At 32.1% G+C, this 14,311-nt stretch overlaps 1 protein-coding gene across 4 annotated transcripts in view; it reads right to left on the bottom strand.

Annotated features, from left to right (window-relative positions):
• The window catches only part of LOC123006967 (lachesin), a 108,502-nt gene that overhangs the window by 50,233 nt on the left and 43,958 nt on the right, over positions 1-14,311 (bottom strand). For 2 of the 4 annotated variants that reach the window (XM_044401937.1, XM_044401938.1), the window contains exons 1-2: positions 12,109-12,206; positions 8,367-8,465 (exon numbers count right to left, since the gene is read on the bottom strand). In XM_044401937.1, the coding sequence (XP_044257872.1) occupies positions 8,367-8,465; positions 12,109-12,169 (160 nt within the window). In that variant the 5' untranslated portion in view covers positions 12,170-12,206. Of the gene's footprint in view, positions 1-8,366; positions 8,466-12,108; positions 12,207-14,311 lie in introns of those variants that run through there. The other 2 variants (XM_044401940.1, XM_044401939.1) reach the window with 1 other exon arrangement.

Genomic DNA, 14,311 nt, shown 5'->3' with positions numbered 1-14,311 from the left:
GCTATCTATCAGAGCCAGTCTTGTGCTATGTAGATCTCTAATTCCATGCGCTTCGACATTTTTCTCAGAAATCCCCAAAAAACTCAAACCGCGTTTAGCGATCCTGTTTCCGTCGCCGCAAATGCCATTCCCCGATCCTGAATTTATATTAGACAAAGGCCTGGGGCACGCCCAATCCCTAATCATGTCTCTGGTTTATGGTAATGTTATTGTTTTTTATATGGGCCTCGCCGCCGGCACTGATACACAATTATTGTAAGCGTTTTTCGAACATTTTTTTACATCAGTTGAGTTAAGAACCCTCGAAGCAAAGTTTCCCCTTGGCCAAGTGTCAACCCTCAGTAAACAATCTTGTGACACTTTTCGCAAAGTTTTCGCACACAACCATATTTTCATTGCGTCGTAAATTATCTATAATGAACTCCTGTTGCAGACACTAGTTTCGATTATGAAACATTAATTACACCTCTCGTCGAGCACTAATTCCTCTCGAGCTCAAATCCTACATAAAGACTGCATTAAATTTGATACAGCTACTATGTCAGACTAACCCAGCTGTAAACATCGCAAATGCGCTTCATTTGTTACAAAATGTTTGCATTTTTGCACGAAATGGCTTTATTAATTATTAAATCTCATCCAAAATTGCCGCAGATTTATGTTTTAAGCTGGACGGAAGTGAAACTAACGAAAAAGAGTTAGCACCGCTTATGTCGACGATAAAATAAAATTAACGATGGCGATTTGTTTACCTCTTCGACCATTCAAAAACTGATAGCTCCATTCTTTGTTACGCCGCAGGTAAGATAGAGAAAGGGATAAATGGTTTAGATATTTTTCACAAAAAAATCAAGTCCTGCTGAATAGGGTCACACAATACATTCTGGGCACTAATCAGTATAAACAAAAAAACTTGATAAATTAATCGTTTTTAAAGTAATACAAATGACATAAAAAGTTGCTTTTCGGATTTTCTGAACATACTGTTGATATAACTTGCAGAACTTGAAAACAATTACACAAAAAAACAATTTCTTCTTTTCTATTTTCGTTGAATTTAATGTACATACTCGTATTTAATAATTAGAACATTTAAAAACAATATAATTTTTCGTATAACTAGTACAAAAGAGAAAATCAATTAATAACAGTAAAAAATTCAAAAGTGGTTAATAAAAGATGAATAGTCTCAAAAATTAGTCAGTATTACTTGATTTTTTTTACAAATTTTTAGATATAAAAAAAACTTTTTTTTCAGATTTAACATTCAAAATTGTGAAAAAAGTTGTAAAAAATGTTTTTTTTTCATTTTGATGAAGATTACACAATTTAAATTCTTTTGTAAAACTTTGATTAATCGGTCCAAGAAAACAATTTGTTGGATCCATTTAAAAAGAAAAAAGTTACTGGACATATTAGTCTCCCTATCAATATTTGTGAATACGCGGTAGATTTACTAAAACAACAAAAAAGTTACTTTTTCTCTTTCTTTTAAATCAATATTAAAAGTGACATTTTTTTTTAATGGTAAAAACATCTCTTAGGGAACCTATTCCATTTTTTGAAATTATTCTTACAATCTCTGCGATCTTTGGTTGCCGAGGTATTGATGATCAAAGGCAAAAAGTTCCTTTTTCATTAAAAGTCAAATATCTAAGCGACAAATTGAAGTAAAGAGAACACAAAAAAGCAAATTAAAGCTGATTTTTTAACTAATAAACATTTTCTCAAGTCCGTGGACCAAAAAAATTACAATTTTTTTTCTCGCGTTATTTTTTAGGATTGTGTAATAATCGTAACACAGAAAATTTTTTGACACAAGATCTCAAAACTAGAAATTTAAAGCTTTAAAATAGTTTATTCAAATCTAAATACGACCATTTTTCTTTGAGGGAAAGTCTTTTAAAAACCACAAAAAAATAATTTGTTTTCTCTTAATTTTTTATAGAAAGTTTATGTAAATTATGGCCGATTCAAACGGCAATTTACACTGAAATTCGAATCTGGAATGGAGAAAAAACAATCCGTAATTGCGCCTTCTCTGCCAAGTTTATTTATTTCAGGGATTTAATTAGACGGACTGTTGTGATTTGTAATTAGAGGAAATTATAGCAACAACGTGACGCTTCTAAATTTTACATAAATCACAGTCGCCGCAGTTATGGCGCACTAGGAATTTATCATTTATCGATCGGGGATTGTTTTAAATACAAACTAACCTTCACACGCAAAATCTTAATGTTAAAAAGTTAAAAAAATCATTTTATTGAGGCGAGTTTTTGCAAAGCCAATAGGCCATCACTTGACAAAACTCTAAAGAGTTGTAAATAAATAGTTTCCTACAACTTTTCCTTACGTTTTCTCTGTTTTCTATTCGAACTCAATATCAACTTTATTTATGTTTGTGCCACAACAATAAATCTCAACACATCTTTTATAAATTCATAGTTATAAATCTCTGCTTTTTCTAAAGAACTTCCACTTCGTCTCTTTTCAAAATTATAATAAAGTCACAAACTTGAACAAAAGTTGTGGTGTAATTTTCTGAATCAAACGTCAACTTTTTAATAAAATGCAATCAAAAACTTTTATATTTGGGGTAGAACTTGAAACCCTCATGCCATCTATCAGTCAACTCCAAATTTCATTAAGCGAGTCGTTTGTCTTAATTACTTGAAGGACGACCAGGAATTCAGGTGGCTATTAGATGAGGCCACAATCCAACCAGTCCTAATCCTTTCATGACAAACAAACGTAACTTTGTGTGGCGGAAATTCGTTAATTTGCACACTTAAAATATCAATTTTGAACAAAAAAGTCTTTAACACCCGGAAGGAACCCGCTAAACGCTCATTTAAACTTTTACAAGTAATTCTCTATCAACGTGCATTCCTTATCGATGTAGTTATCAGCGGCGTGAATTTAACGTTCTAATTAAAAGTTAAATGACAATTAAATGTGTGTTAATTGTACTAGTTTTGTCTCGTAATAAAACGATTTGTTGAATGAAACAGGAAGAGATTTATTCCGAGTTTCCTTGCAAAACTCAGCAGTAAAACTGTTACAAACCGTAATAATTTAATACCAAGAAAAAAAGATTAAATGAGATTAAATTTTCATATTTTTTGCATTCCTTTTCTTGTGCCCCTTAGGGATTTTGTCTGAATAAAACATATGCGAAATAGGTGTGCCCGATACGTTTTATTTTCTTTTGTGTGTGCTTTACTTCGCCTTAAATAAGAATTTATCACGGCGAGAAAGCCTCTTCAGGAAGTTTTTTATTTTTAACAGACGTGATAAGGTTTAACGTTTAGTACTTTTTATTTTTCCTTAAACACGACTGTTTAAAACAATATACCAAGTTTAAACGACCAAAGTAAGGAAGTATTACGCACCATTTGGGAATCAAAGTTAGAGAAGCGCAAACAACTTCATTCGCTTTTATAAGAAACAATAATAAAACTTAAATACCTCCTCATCGAGTTGCGACGTGAGGGAAATTTGACAAAAATCCAGTTTTACTGCAAAGCGGTTTATTTGATTGATTATTGAAGTAATTTTATTGCAAAATGACAATTTATTTGCTCAGTTGCGCTCCAACTACTAAACATCATGCAATTCTCGAGTTGCATTACTAAAATAATATTTGTTTTAGTCCAGGGAAATTGATAGATTATTGAGAAACGCAAATTAAAGTTATAGAAACTCAACCATTCTGACAACAAATTTGTTTTTTTTTCCACAAAACTTTGCTTTCTTTATACTTGAAAACTTGCATTGGCTTTCTGCATAATAAAAGCTAACTGCTTTAATGGCACTAAACTTTTGTAACCGACTGCATATATGCAATATACGTATGTAAAGTAGTCGCAAACTTTCCTAACAAAACATAATATTTTGTCATAACTTCGTACACAAGAAATAATTGTAATTTCGAATTTGTTAAAACTTTAACAACCAGTTCTCAAAGGAAATGAAACCGATGTCGGTTTCAATTAAAATTTTAGACACTTTCTATACGCGAAGGCAAATAATTAATAATTACTACTTGCTATTAATATTACCCACCCTTTGTCTAGCTAATTAGGGAAGAATTTAACACAAGGTAATTGAAGCTGCTTCGGGCGAAAATACCCATACCTGCTTTGTTGCAATAAAACAATGGACTTGCTCTATGTTGAATAATTATTGTCAATTTTTTTTCTATTGGTTTTCCTCTCTTTATAAATGTGTTTTACTATTTCTCAAAACCATTTCATTAGGTATATTAGTGTCAAAGCGACGTAGGTGGGGAATAGTTTTGAAAAATAGTAAAATACATTTGACAAGAGAGGAAAACCAAAAGAAAAAAAAAACTGTAAAGTCAAGAAATTCAAGTCTTTCTTGACTTGATTCAGTGTTTTGGCCTTTATTGAGAAACGCATTACAATGACAAGGATTTTGCGGACGTCAAGGCACTCAGCAATAGTCTCTGGGGTAAAACGGAGATATTGCAGATATAATCCGCATGTGATGTCGACTTTCAACAAAATTGATGCCTTCAGAAGTTAACGCAATGCAGCGAAAAAATGTTGTTATTTTAGGCTAAAATTTTTGCTTATAAAACAGTTTTTACTGTATTTGGAAATTGGTCTGAACTGTTTGTTTAACTCACGGTGATTTTTGGTGAAAGCAAGTATGCACCTTGTACACATTTCCTGTTTTAGCGATAAAATGAGAAAGGTTTAAGTCTAATATTTACAATAAAGCCGCTTTCCAGCCAGAGCAAGTTTAATTTAGGTCCTCAAGATATAATACAGAATTAAATTTAAATAAGTTACTATACAGAGCTTGCATAATAATTCTAGATAAAATTGAGTCATTGTAAACGGATTATAGTCTAGAAATGTTGTTTTATTTTTCTGTGCAAAGATTTTAAGTGGATACCCTGGGGTCTGTCTGTAATTAACACTATAGACTTTTCTATATGAAAATTCCGAGAAATCACGCAGCGCACATTAACGTCGTTAACCGAACCGAATTCTTTTGAAGCAACCATCCTTTGATGTGGAAAATTCTCCGTAGGCTGAAATATTTCAATTTACAGCTTCTGATCAGAGCTCATCGATATTGCGTGCCGATACATTACTTCAAATAAACCCCGACATGGGGCTAAAGCCTGCTTTCGTTCTGTGCTAATATTTACCTAACTTTAAGCTCGGCACACATTAGAAGACTAACAAGAGTGCATTAACCGTGCGACTCGCCCTTTTGTCCTTGTTTGCTTTTAGCGCCGAAAAAAACACCGCTGAATCCCATAAATTATACTTTCATTAGTTTAATATTAGAATCAGATAAAAACGGGGGTTTCAGTAGGAGCTTTGAGGGCTCAGACGGTATCAGACAAGAGCTTTAGTTTTCGAAATCGTTCTCTGCATGTGTTACCTGTGGGCGGCAAAGCTCATTCCGAACTCGGCTTGATATTAAACCCCCGCGGATAAACAAATAGCTTAAACATCGAACTTAACACATTTCTGATTGCTGTCTGCAGCAATTTATCGTCGCAACGCAAACCAATGACTTTGGAAACTATTCGGATGCTTGCAATAACTTTTTTTCGATCTAATAAAGAAAAGTTGTTTATGGAAGTGACGCCCCGAGTTTCCAAAAGAAACAAATCGATCAATTAAGGCGAAGAATTTGTGATTGTGAAGTTGGGCTTCTTACGAAAACTGATAGTAGATAAAGTGAAGCTCTGAGAGCAAAGTTCTATTCTTTTAACTGATTTCAAAGAATTTTTGTCGGTATGACACGACGCCAAACTTTATTTCGTGAGTTTGCCGCAGGGCATTTGGAGCTAAATTTAATCAGACGAGGTCTACTTCATGTAGTGTTTGTCTTTGTTAACAATAATCAACACAAAAATCTTCGAAAGTTTCCGCTAATTCTAATTAAGCCAACCAACTTATTCGAGAAAATAAGCAAAATTTTACTACAAAATTTTATCCACAGCTTTTACATAATCTGATTTTAGACCGCTTATGCGTTCTTAATTAAACTTTTAATTGAGGACTAACTGCAAAAATGTCACCAGCTATAATTTTTAAATTAAACTTAAAAATAAATATTGGACTTATTATTGCAAAATCGTTTAATAAACCGTTTTATTCAGAAAAGTTTAATTATCCCGGCGCATCCACCATTTTAAATCTTACTTTAGTGTTTTTCTAGTTAAATAAACTGCAAAGCCAGTTTATAAAAATAACAGAAATAAATTAAAAACATGCCATCCTGATTAAAAAATCATAGAGTTTTCAGCAGATTTTTAGTAAAAACAAAGCTCAAATGGCTAAATTTAGTAAAACACGGTACATGGAACGTTTTTTAATACCACAGTGATATAGTTTGTGGCACAACTTTTGTGCACAATTAATTTGGTTGTCCCGATTAAAACTAAAATAAGTTTGGGAAAATTTATAGCATGCATGATGGGGTTTGTTTATATTTAATGTATAATTTCGAAGCTAAATAGGACAACGAAGAGAAACCGCCGTATAACCATAGAATCTAATTAAAATTACACCCAAGTTAAACCTAATTCTCTAGCAATTTCGCTAACACAGAAGCGGTTGTTAACCTTTTCAACACAAACAACAAAAACTGCATTATCTCTACATGTAATTTTAATGAGAGTTACCCGACTCTGCACTGTGAGAGAAAAACAAAGCACAATAGGAATTACTGCCGACAGAAAGAATATTAGCACGAAGTAGAAAATAAAAGATTGAAACTGAAATAAAATTCATTCCAGTCCTGATTCTGTCACTTTGTACCAAAGTAATGGTCAAACGATTCGTAAATTAGATTCAACCCTGACCCAAGTCAAAAATACACCCAAGACTCATTTAATTTACAAATCGAAATAGTTGATCCAGCTTTTAAGATTAAATCGATTAAAACTAATGCAGATTACATGTGTTCCAACCTAATGCATTAAATTAAACCTCAAGTTAAATGAAGCGAACTAACCCAAAAAGTGATTTAGACAGTTTGAGCCACACTTGGTTAAAACTAATAAAAATATGTGTTTGTGTGAAAATACTTGATTAAAGATTGAATAGAGTAAAATTATGTAGATTTATGTAGTCCAATAAATTTTGAGCCAAAGTAATTTAAAAATAAAATTAAACAAATCGTATTAGGGTTCAAAACAGGTTTCCATGCCCTTGTATTTTAATAACGTCAGTCGGAATAAAATTCAAGTCGCACGAATTGAGTCACAAAAGTCACGAAAAAGTTTAATTACTATTCCCGTGTCGTTCTCAAGAGGCCGAATTTTCATATGCGGCCAAAGCGTTATCCTCTACCGTCAAATTGAAATTCAAAACGTCCAATTTGGCGGATCTGCTCTTGTTTGTTCTAATTTAGTGTTTTGTTGTTTTCCCGAGTCCATTTCCGGTGGTCGAAGCAATTTAAGTTGTGTTAATTTTGAGACAACAATCTAACATGTAATAAGTAAGTAACCCGTAAGTTGTCGGTTACACTTCTTGCACAGAAAACCCCAAATGCATTGTGTTTCAAGGCTTGATGTAAAGTCGGCCGCACCAACAACGCAATTAACAGGATGTTGTAAACTACACTTTAGAATAAATTTCCTACAGTGGAGACGGAAATGCTCAACAGAACAATAGAAGTAATGCAAGAGCGAATTGAGAAGACGGAATCAAATTTGTAAGCGACTCTGCTTGCTTTTATCTGATGCTAAAAGGTAATTTTCGAACGGCAAACTGAACAACAGCAATATTTATGCGATTTCTGATACAAGCAATTCTACCACACATACGAATTTCATTTACAAGCCCCACAAACTTTAGACAAATTATTGAAATGCGTGCTAGATCTCATCTTCGATAATGAATTTTCGGGAATAACTGGGTCTGAAATTTCCGCAAAAAATTTCACCCTCGCTTAACGTTATTAACTTTACTAAATAACTTCAGCAGATGATGTTTTTTGTATAGATTCGTTGCCTTACAAGTATGCCTCGCACGAACTTTATTACCAAATTAACTCCAACCAACAACGCAAAATCATTAATTCCGATCTTACGACATCGGAAACGCATTCCAAGATTAAGAAATTTTGTAAATCATTGCACTTAATAAAGTATAATAAGGTATTCTATTAAATTCTAACTTTTTTTACACCACCACCTCTTACTGCTTTCCAAATTTAGTTAATGTTAAAAAAATAATAAATGTATCATTTCAACAAACCTTATTTTATACCAAATTGTGTTCGAGTCGAAGAAATGAAGAAGAACATTTTATTGTCTTTTTGTTGGTAGTTTTTGCTTAAGATTAATTAATTGAGTAAAGTGAACTTACCGTAAACGCTGAAGAAAGATGAAAGCAGGAGCAAAAATGGGGCTTCCCACACGCCGTTCCTGCTGTGCATGTTGCAGAGTTCCTTGATCTTGTCGAAGTCTGCAAAAGGAGAAAAAGTCGCATCCATTAAGGCCATGCTCGCAATAAATTCGTTCTCCGTTTCAAGATAATTTTAAAATAGCACCTGGTACATAAAGCAATTTTTATCTTTTACGATTGCTGACATAAAGTGGGTCTTCTCATTAGCATTTTCTTGTTTGGCTTTAAAAAAGTGTACACATTTCGCGTTAGAGTTAAATGGGCAATAAAAATTCCAGTTAAATAATCCCCTCATGTGCACAAATTCTGGTGTTTATTTTAACGGTTTTTTTTTGGAAATGCGGTGATAAATACTCCATCCACATTACGCCAAGCCATGAAAGCCAGCTGAGATATTTTGCATCATATACATGACCCCAACTAGAGCCATTATAACATGCAATTCGTATGAATTAAGCCAAAGTGCTACTCGCTAATATAAATGTTATGCGATTATGTCATTGAGGCGAGACAAAACCACCAAATACCGGCAAAATTCCCTCTACGGTGCAAATCGTCTTAAGGATGAAATATTTTTGTTGAACCTCATGACCCCAACGCGTTTCATTATTCTAATTTGAACGAGTGTCCGCTTTAAAAAATAAATTACCTCCGAATTCGGGTCAAAGCCATAAAAAATAAATAAAATCGGAATATTTCATAACTAATGTCGGAATGGAAATCGATCTCTCTGGCGATTTGCACGGATAATAAAATATAGAATAGGCCAATCCGTGACTTACTGCTCTGTCTGCACCTTATTCAAGGATCTAATCGATAACCATTTGCCTGTTTCCAAACATATACTTGTACAGCTCACACATCTTCCGTTATCTCGACTCGACTGTTCAGCTTAACTGAAATTGAATGAAGAATTTATTTGAGAATTGAGCTTACCTCATTGCTTTCCCGGAATTTATTCAACAGCAATTCCATTGATTGAAATTATATATCAGTGCATTTTTGCAACACTAAATAAACTAAAATTCTGTTGTTGACAATTTGTCCAATTAGAACGAACCACCAGAATTTAATTTTCCTCTTTAATTTACATGTTTCGAAACACATTTAATTTTTCCAGTAGTGGTCAGCGAAATAAAATTTTTAATTGGAGTAATGGCATCATAAATAAAATATAAGTACATTCGTGCTGGCGCAGATTTAATCTCGAGGCATTTTATTAAGACTGTTTCCTGGATAGTATAAAATGCAACACACTTCCCTATTTGTAGAAAGAAATAAAACCCAACAGCTATTTCATGATAGACGTTTATGAACGTATGTTTTGATACAAACGTGTTTATATTTTCTCATAAAACAATCTTTGTTTTTTCGGAATATCGAAATGTAGTTTTTTTCTTGGTAAACATTTATTGTTTCTGGGAAATTATGGGACGGGGAAATAATCGACTGTGATTTCAATTTCAGAAGTTTCATCACATTAGAGAATTTCGTGTTCGCCAAGTTCAGAACAGTTGAAACAATTTCCAGCATTCGATAAATCTGTAACGTTTTGAGTTTCGTTTTTTCTTTTATAAAGTTCACGTCGAGTTATTTGTTAAATGAAACAGTTATGCATGAAAAAGTTTTAAATTTATTTGATCAACGGCAAAATTGTCACTAAATACAACCAGTAAAATCAGTTTATTAGCTTTGTGCACATTCATCAGACAGGACTTATTGAAGTATGAACTTTATGAGGGAACATAAAACAAATTTCCCATTTATGCCGGCTTTAAATTCACAAACAAAATATGTGACATATGATTGGCAGATCTCGTCCTTCCCATCAAATAAAATTTTTCAATTAACTGAGAGCTATAAACAGGATTAATCCCAAAACACAGTCTTGAAATTTTTGACTTTCACTGTTTGATGTTTTGCTCGTAAAACACAATACTCGGGGAATCTAATTAGGTTTACAAGACGAGAGACTTAAAATCAATGTTTTGTCTGTTACCTTCATTTACATCAGCCTCGACCCCAGGAAATAATAACTTCCAAAAATTAAAAAAAAAACCCAATCTATTGTGGAACTAGGCCCAATAAATAAAAAATAACGACGAGGAAAGCTTACTTAATCCCGCGAAAAGCACAAGAAACCTTTTCTATGTAGTATTTTCGGGTCGTAAAATTTTAAATATACTTTTATATGCATGCAAGGTGCCCGCGAAGGGTTTTATACACACCACCCAAAAATTGAAATTTAATATCTCAGAAAGAGAGAGCACAATTTCCCGAAAATCGATAGACACACTTCCACTCAAAAATAAATTTCGGTTCATATTCCGGTCTGATATGATTGATGAGTGAAATTTTTCACCCTTTCATATTAATGGTTTGCCAAAAATAAAAGGCGAACTCCGAGATCCGGCGCAAGTCGATTTGTGATCTCTCAGCAAAGCATCTTTTCTCGAGAAATGTCACATTTAACATCCGAATTTTCGCCCACATTTTTCAACTTTTTGCTTGAAATTTATTTAAACAAAAATGGGTGCTTTTAATTTGCTTCATTACGTCGCATTTTACGTTTATGTGCTTTGGTAAGAAAGAGTCATAATTTCTAAACTGTTAAGACGCTTTTACTTATTTTCTATTACTGTTCTTGGCGAAGAAACAATGATTAAATGTGTTTGAAGCAACTTTAATGGAAATGAAAGTACAAATGAATTGTTTAAGCGTAGAAATAAAGCGGTGACAATAATTCACTTTAACTCACTTCAAAATCGAGATGAAACGCTCTACACCAATTCTATCACAAAGTAATTCGTTATATTTTATATTTTTGGAAAAAATATTCTTTTTGTGATTCCAGCAATTCATGATTAGTTTCCATTTCCAGATCATTTGTACTTCCGCTAGTACATCGTACGCGATTCCGGAAGTTCGGAATAGCTGGCACTTTATTCTCTGGTTTTACAGCATAGGAAATAAAGTGTTCGATATTTTCTCAGTTTTATCGAGTTTTATCACATCTCTAAAATAATTTATGTAGCGAGCTTGTGTCTGAGTAAGCTTACATAATTTGATAATTTAATATCGTGCGATAACGTGTGCTCATGTTAAAGAGTACATTTTCAGTAATAGTCCTGAGATTATAAAGCAATGTAAAAGTTCATTAATTTACATATTGAATCGTGAGAGCAAATGAGAAAAGTTTAAAAAATAACAGTGCGTTCCCTGTTTGAGTTTTTAAATCAAAAAGAATAAAATTTGCTCAGTCTTATCTCAAGTTTCCAGTTCGTTAAAGACTAATCTTGTCGTGAGTCATGACAATCAAAATGTTTTTATCAATAACTTGTAAAAAAAAATTGTTGTTTTAAGGCTTGATATTAGTCTCAAGGCAGGTGTGTTACAAGGATTGATTGAAAGACGCTTAGTTTGCAAAGATTGGAAAAATGCTTATACATCTTGCAAGGGCTTGAAGAAAATGAACTGCCTTAATACATTACATGCAAATAATTCTGCTTTGCATAACATAATAAGCTGCTTCCGCATCTTTGTGCACACAACCTTTCCATTTCGGCGGATTCTTTTTACAGTTTCCGATCATAAAACATTTGTAAGAATTGGTGATTTTATAGCGAGTTGCTTCGCTAATTTGAAAAAGCGGAGAAAGGGAGCAACTTTTCAATCTTAAGCGGACATCGTACGTTACACTTACTTATGGACATTATCAAAATAAATGGCAGCAGTTCACATTTCATTTTACAAAGTTGACACATATTTTATCACGAGGAAATTGCAGACCGCATCTTCACACACACGACTAAATTATGATTTACCGGTCTGAAGTGAGACTTTTTATCGAACAAGATGTACACTAGGTGATATATTACCCTCTCCCGTCTAAAAAACGAGCAATTACAAGTGCAAAAACTGGAAAGAAAGTTTAGATAAATCCTAATTGAATAAACAAGTTGGAACCAATAATAGGCCATTAAAACTTTCCAAAGCTGTGTTATTTATTATCGAAATTCGCAAAGCTATTAAGGTGATTCTGTATTTATTATATTCTTATTTGAGATACTGTAATTGTGCAATAACCCGTAAAGCATATAATAGAGAAAGTTTTCGGAGTAGACGCTTTTGCAGACTCATTGAAATTCAACAAGAACTTTACGAATAACAATAAAAATCGATGACTGTCAAAATCGATCAGAGATGCTTCTTTTATTTCTTACGGTCTGCAACTGACAAATAAGGATGGTTTTCCCCACATAAAGTACCCAAAATATATTCATTTTTCTGAATTTAGTAAATTTTAAACTATTTCATCCTTAAACTGTAACTTTTAGTTGTTAACTAAAACCATATTTGTTACAAAAAGTAGTAAATATTGGTAAAAATGTGTTTAATTTGTTAAAACTATATGGTAAAAAAATCAACTCACAAAAGTTTTAATCACTAGAATATTTGAAAAAAAAATTTTTTCCGGCAACTCAGTAAGAACTGAACTGAAAATTGACAAATGGTTGTGTTAATTTTTTTCTTAAATAAATACACATCAATTTACTTGTAGCATTTTTATAAATTATTTATTAATATCAAGAACTGTTTGTTTTGTTTTAATAAAAAAGAGCTGAAATGTAGTAGAAACGTTGTTAGTGTCGTTTCAATAAAAATAGGTAAAAATAGTAGAGAACAGACAGTGAAAAACAAACAAAAATATACTGTAAACAGGTAAACACAAAGTAAATTCAATTATTTTTCACAAATTAATTAAGTAACCAAATTAAACATATTCTTACAATTCAATAAAAATATATAAGTATACTACAAATTTGCAATGCAAACAAAACTAATTAAGAAGTAGAACGAAAAATTCAACAAAAATACCAAAAAAAATACAAAATTCTGAAAAAAAATACAACACAACATCTGTACAATACTAAAATTTAATCTAAAGGACCATAAGAAGTAAAAAATATACCAGTTATGTTCTTTTAAACAGTTTATTTATGTTAAAAAATTATTATACAAATTTTATTTTGATTTTTTTTATATGTTAAAAAATATATATTATGTTCTTTTAGGCGGTTCTGAATTTGTTTTCGGTTGCTATTAAATATAACACCATTCCCGGTCTCTTATAAATACATACTGGGTGAATATAAAGTGTTGAACCAAGCGATTTGTTTTTAAATCATTTTAAATATCAATGAAAGTAATATAAAAAATGTGATCGTATTTTGCGAAAGAAATTTTGTTTTGATTTTAAATTCGCGTTTTTTTTTGGAAATGGCAACTTTTGTAAAAAAAAATTGATAAAACTTAAATATAAAGTAGATAGTTGTAATCCTTAAATCATAAACTTTATGAAAAACTGTTTTTATAGTGGGTTGACATTTAAAAAAATTAAAAATTTTGCAGAACTCAAAAATAAAAGTAAATTTCGAAAAATTTTATTCACGATAGAACGTCGCATTTTTATAGTACTTTATGATTCATCAATTAGTTTTTCCAAAAAATAACTAGCAAGCACAAAACATTCTTGGTTTCATACTTTTTATTCACCTGGTATATAAAACTATATTCTCACTATTTAAAGCTATACAAAAATATAGCAAAATTTGGAAAATAAATAAATAAAAACGCAAGATGTTGTTTTTTAAGTTCCCTGTAAAAAAATTATGGAGAATTTGTAAAAATTATTTTTTAATCGTGATAATATAAGAGTGACAAGTTGAGATAAGGCCAAAAAGAGCTGACAAAAATGGCGCCAAAATGCAGCGATCTGAAGGGCGGATTCAGTCAAGAAATTGTTGGTTGGGAGTAATTTTGCCCCCCAGTTAGTTTTTATCAAGGACTCATCAGTCGAGCGAAAGTCCAGTGGCTATCAGGACATTTCTTTAAGCTCGGGTACG

The sequence above is a fragment of the Tribolium madens genome, unplaced genomic scaffold, assembly GCF_015345945.1.
Source record: "Tribolium madens isolate multiple individuals breed KSU strain unplaced genomic scaffold, Tmad_KSU_1.1 Scaffold_3;HRSCAF=73;Tcas5.2_LG2, whole genome shotgun sequence".
NCBI classification, from domain to species: Eukaryota; Metazoa; Arthropoda; class Insecta; order Coleoptera; family Tenebrionidae; genus Tribolium; species Tribolium madens.
Note: the sequence above shows the minus strand (reverse complement) of the source record. Positions and strands in the feature narration are given on the sequence as shown.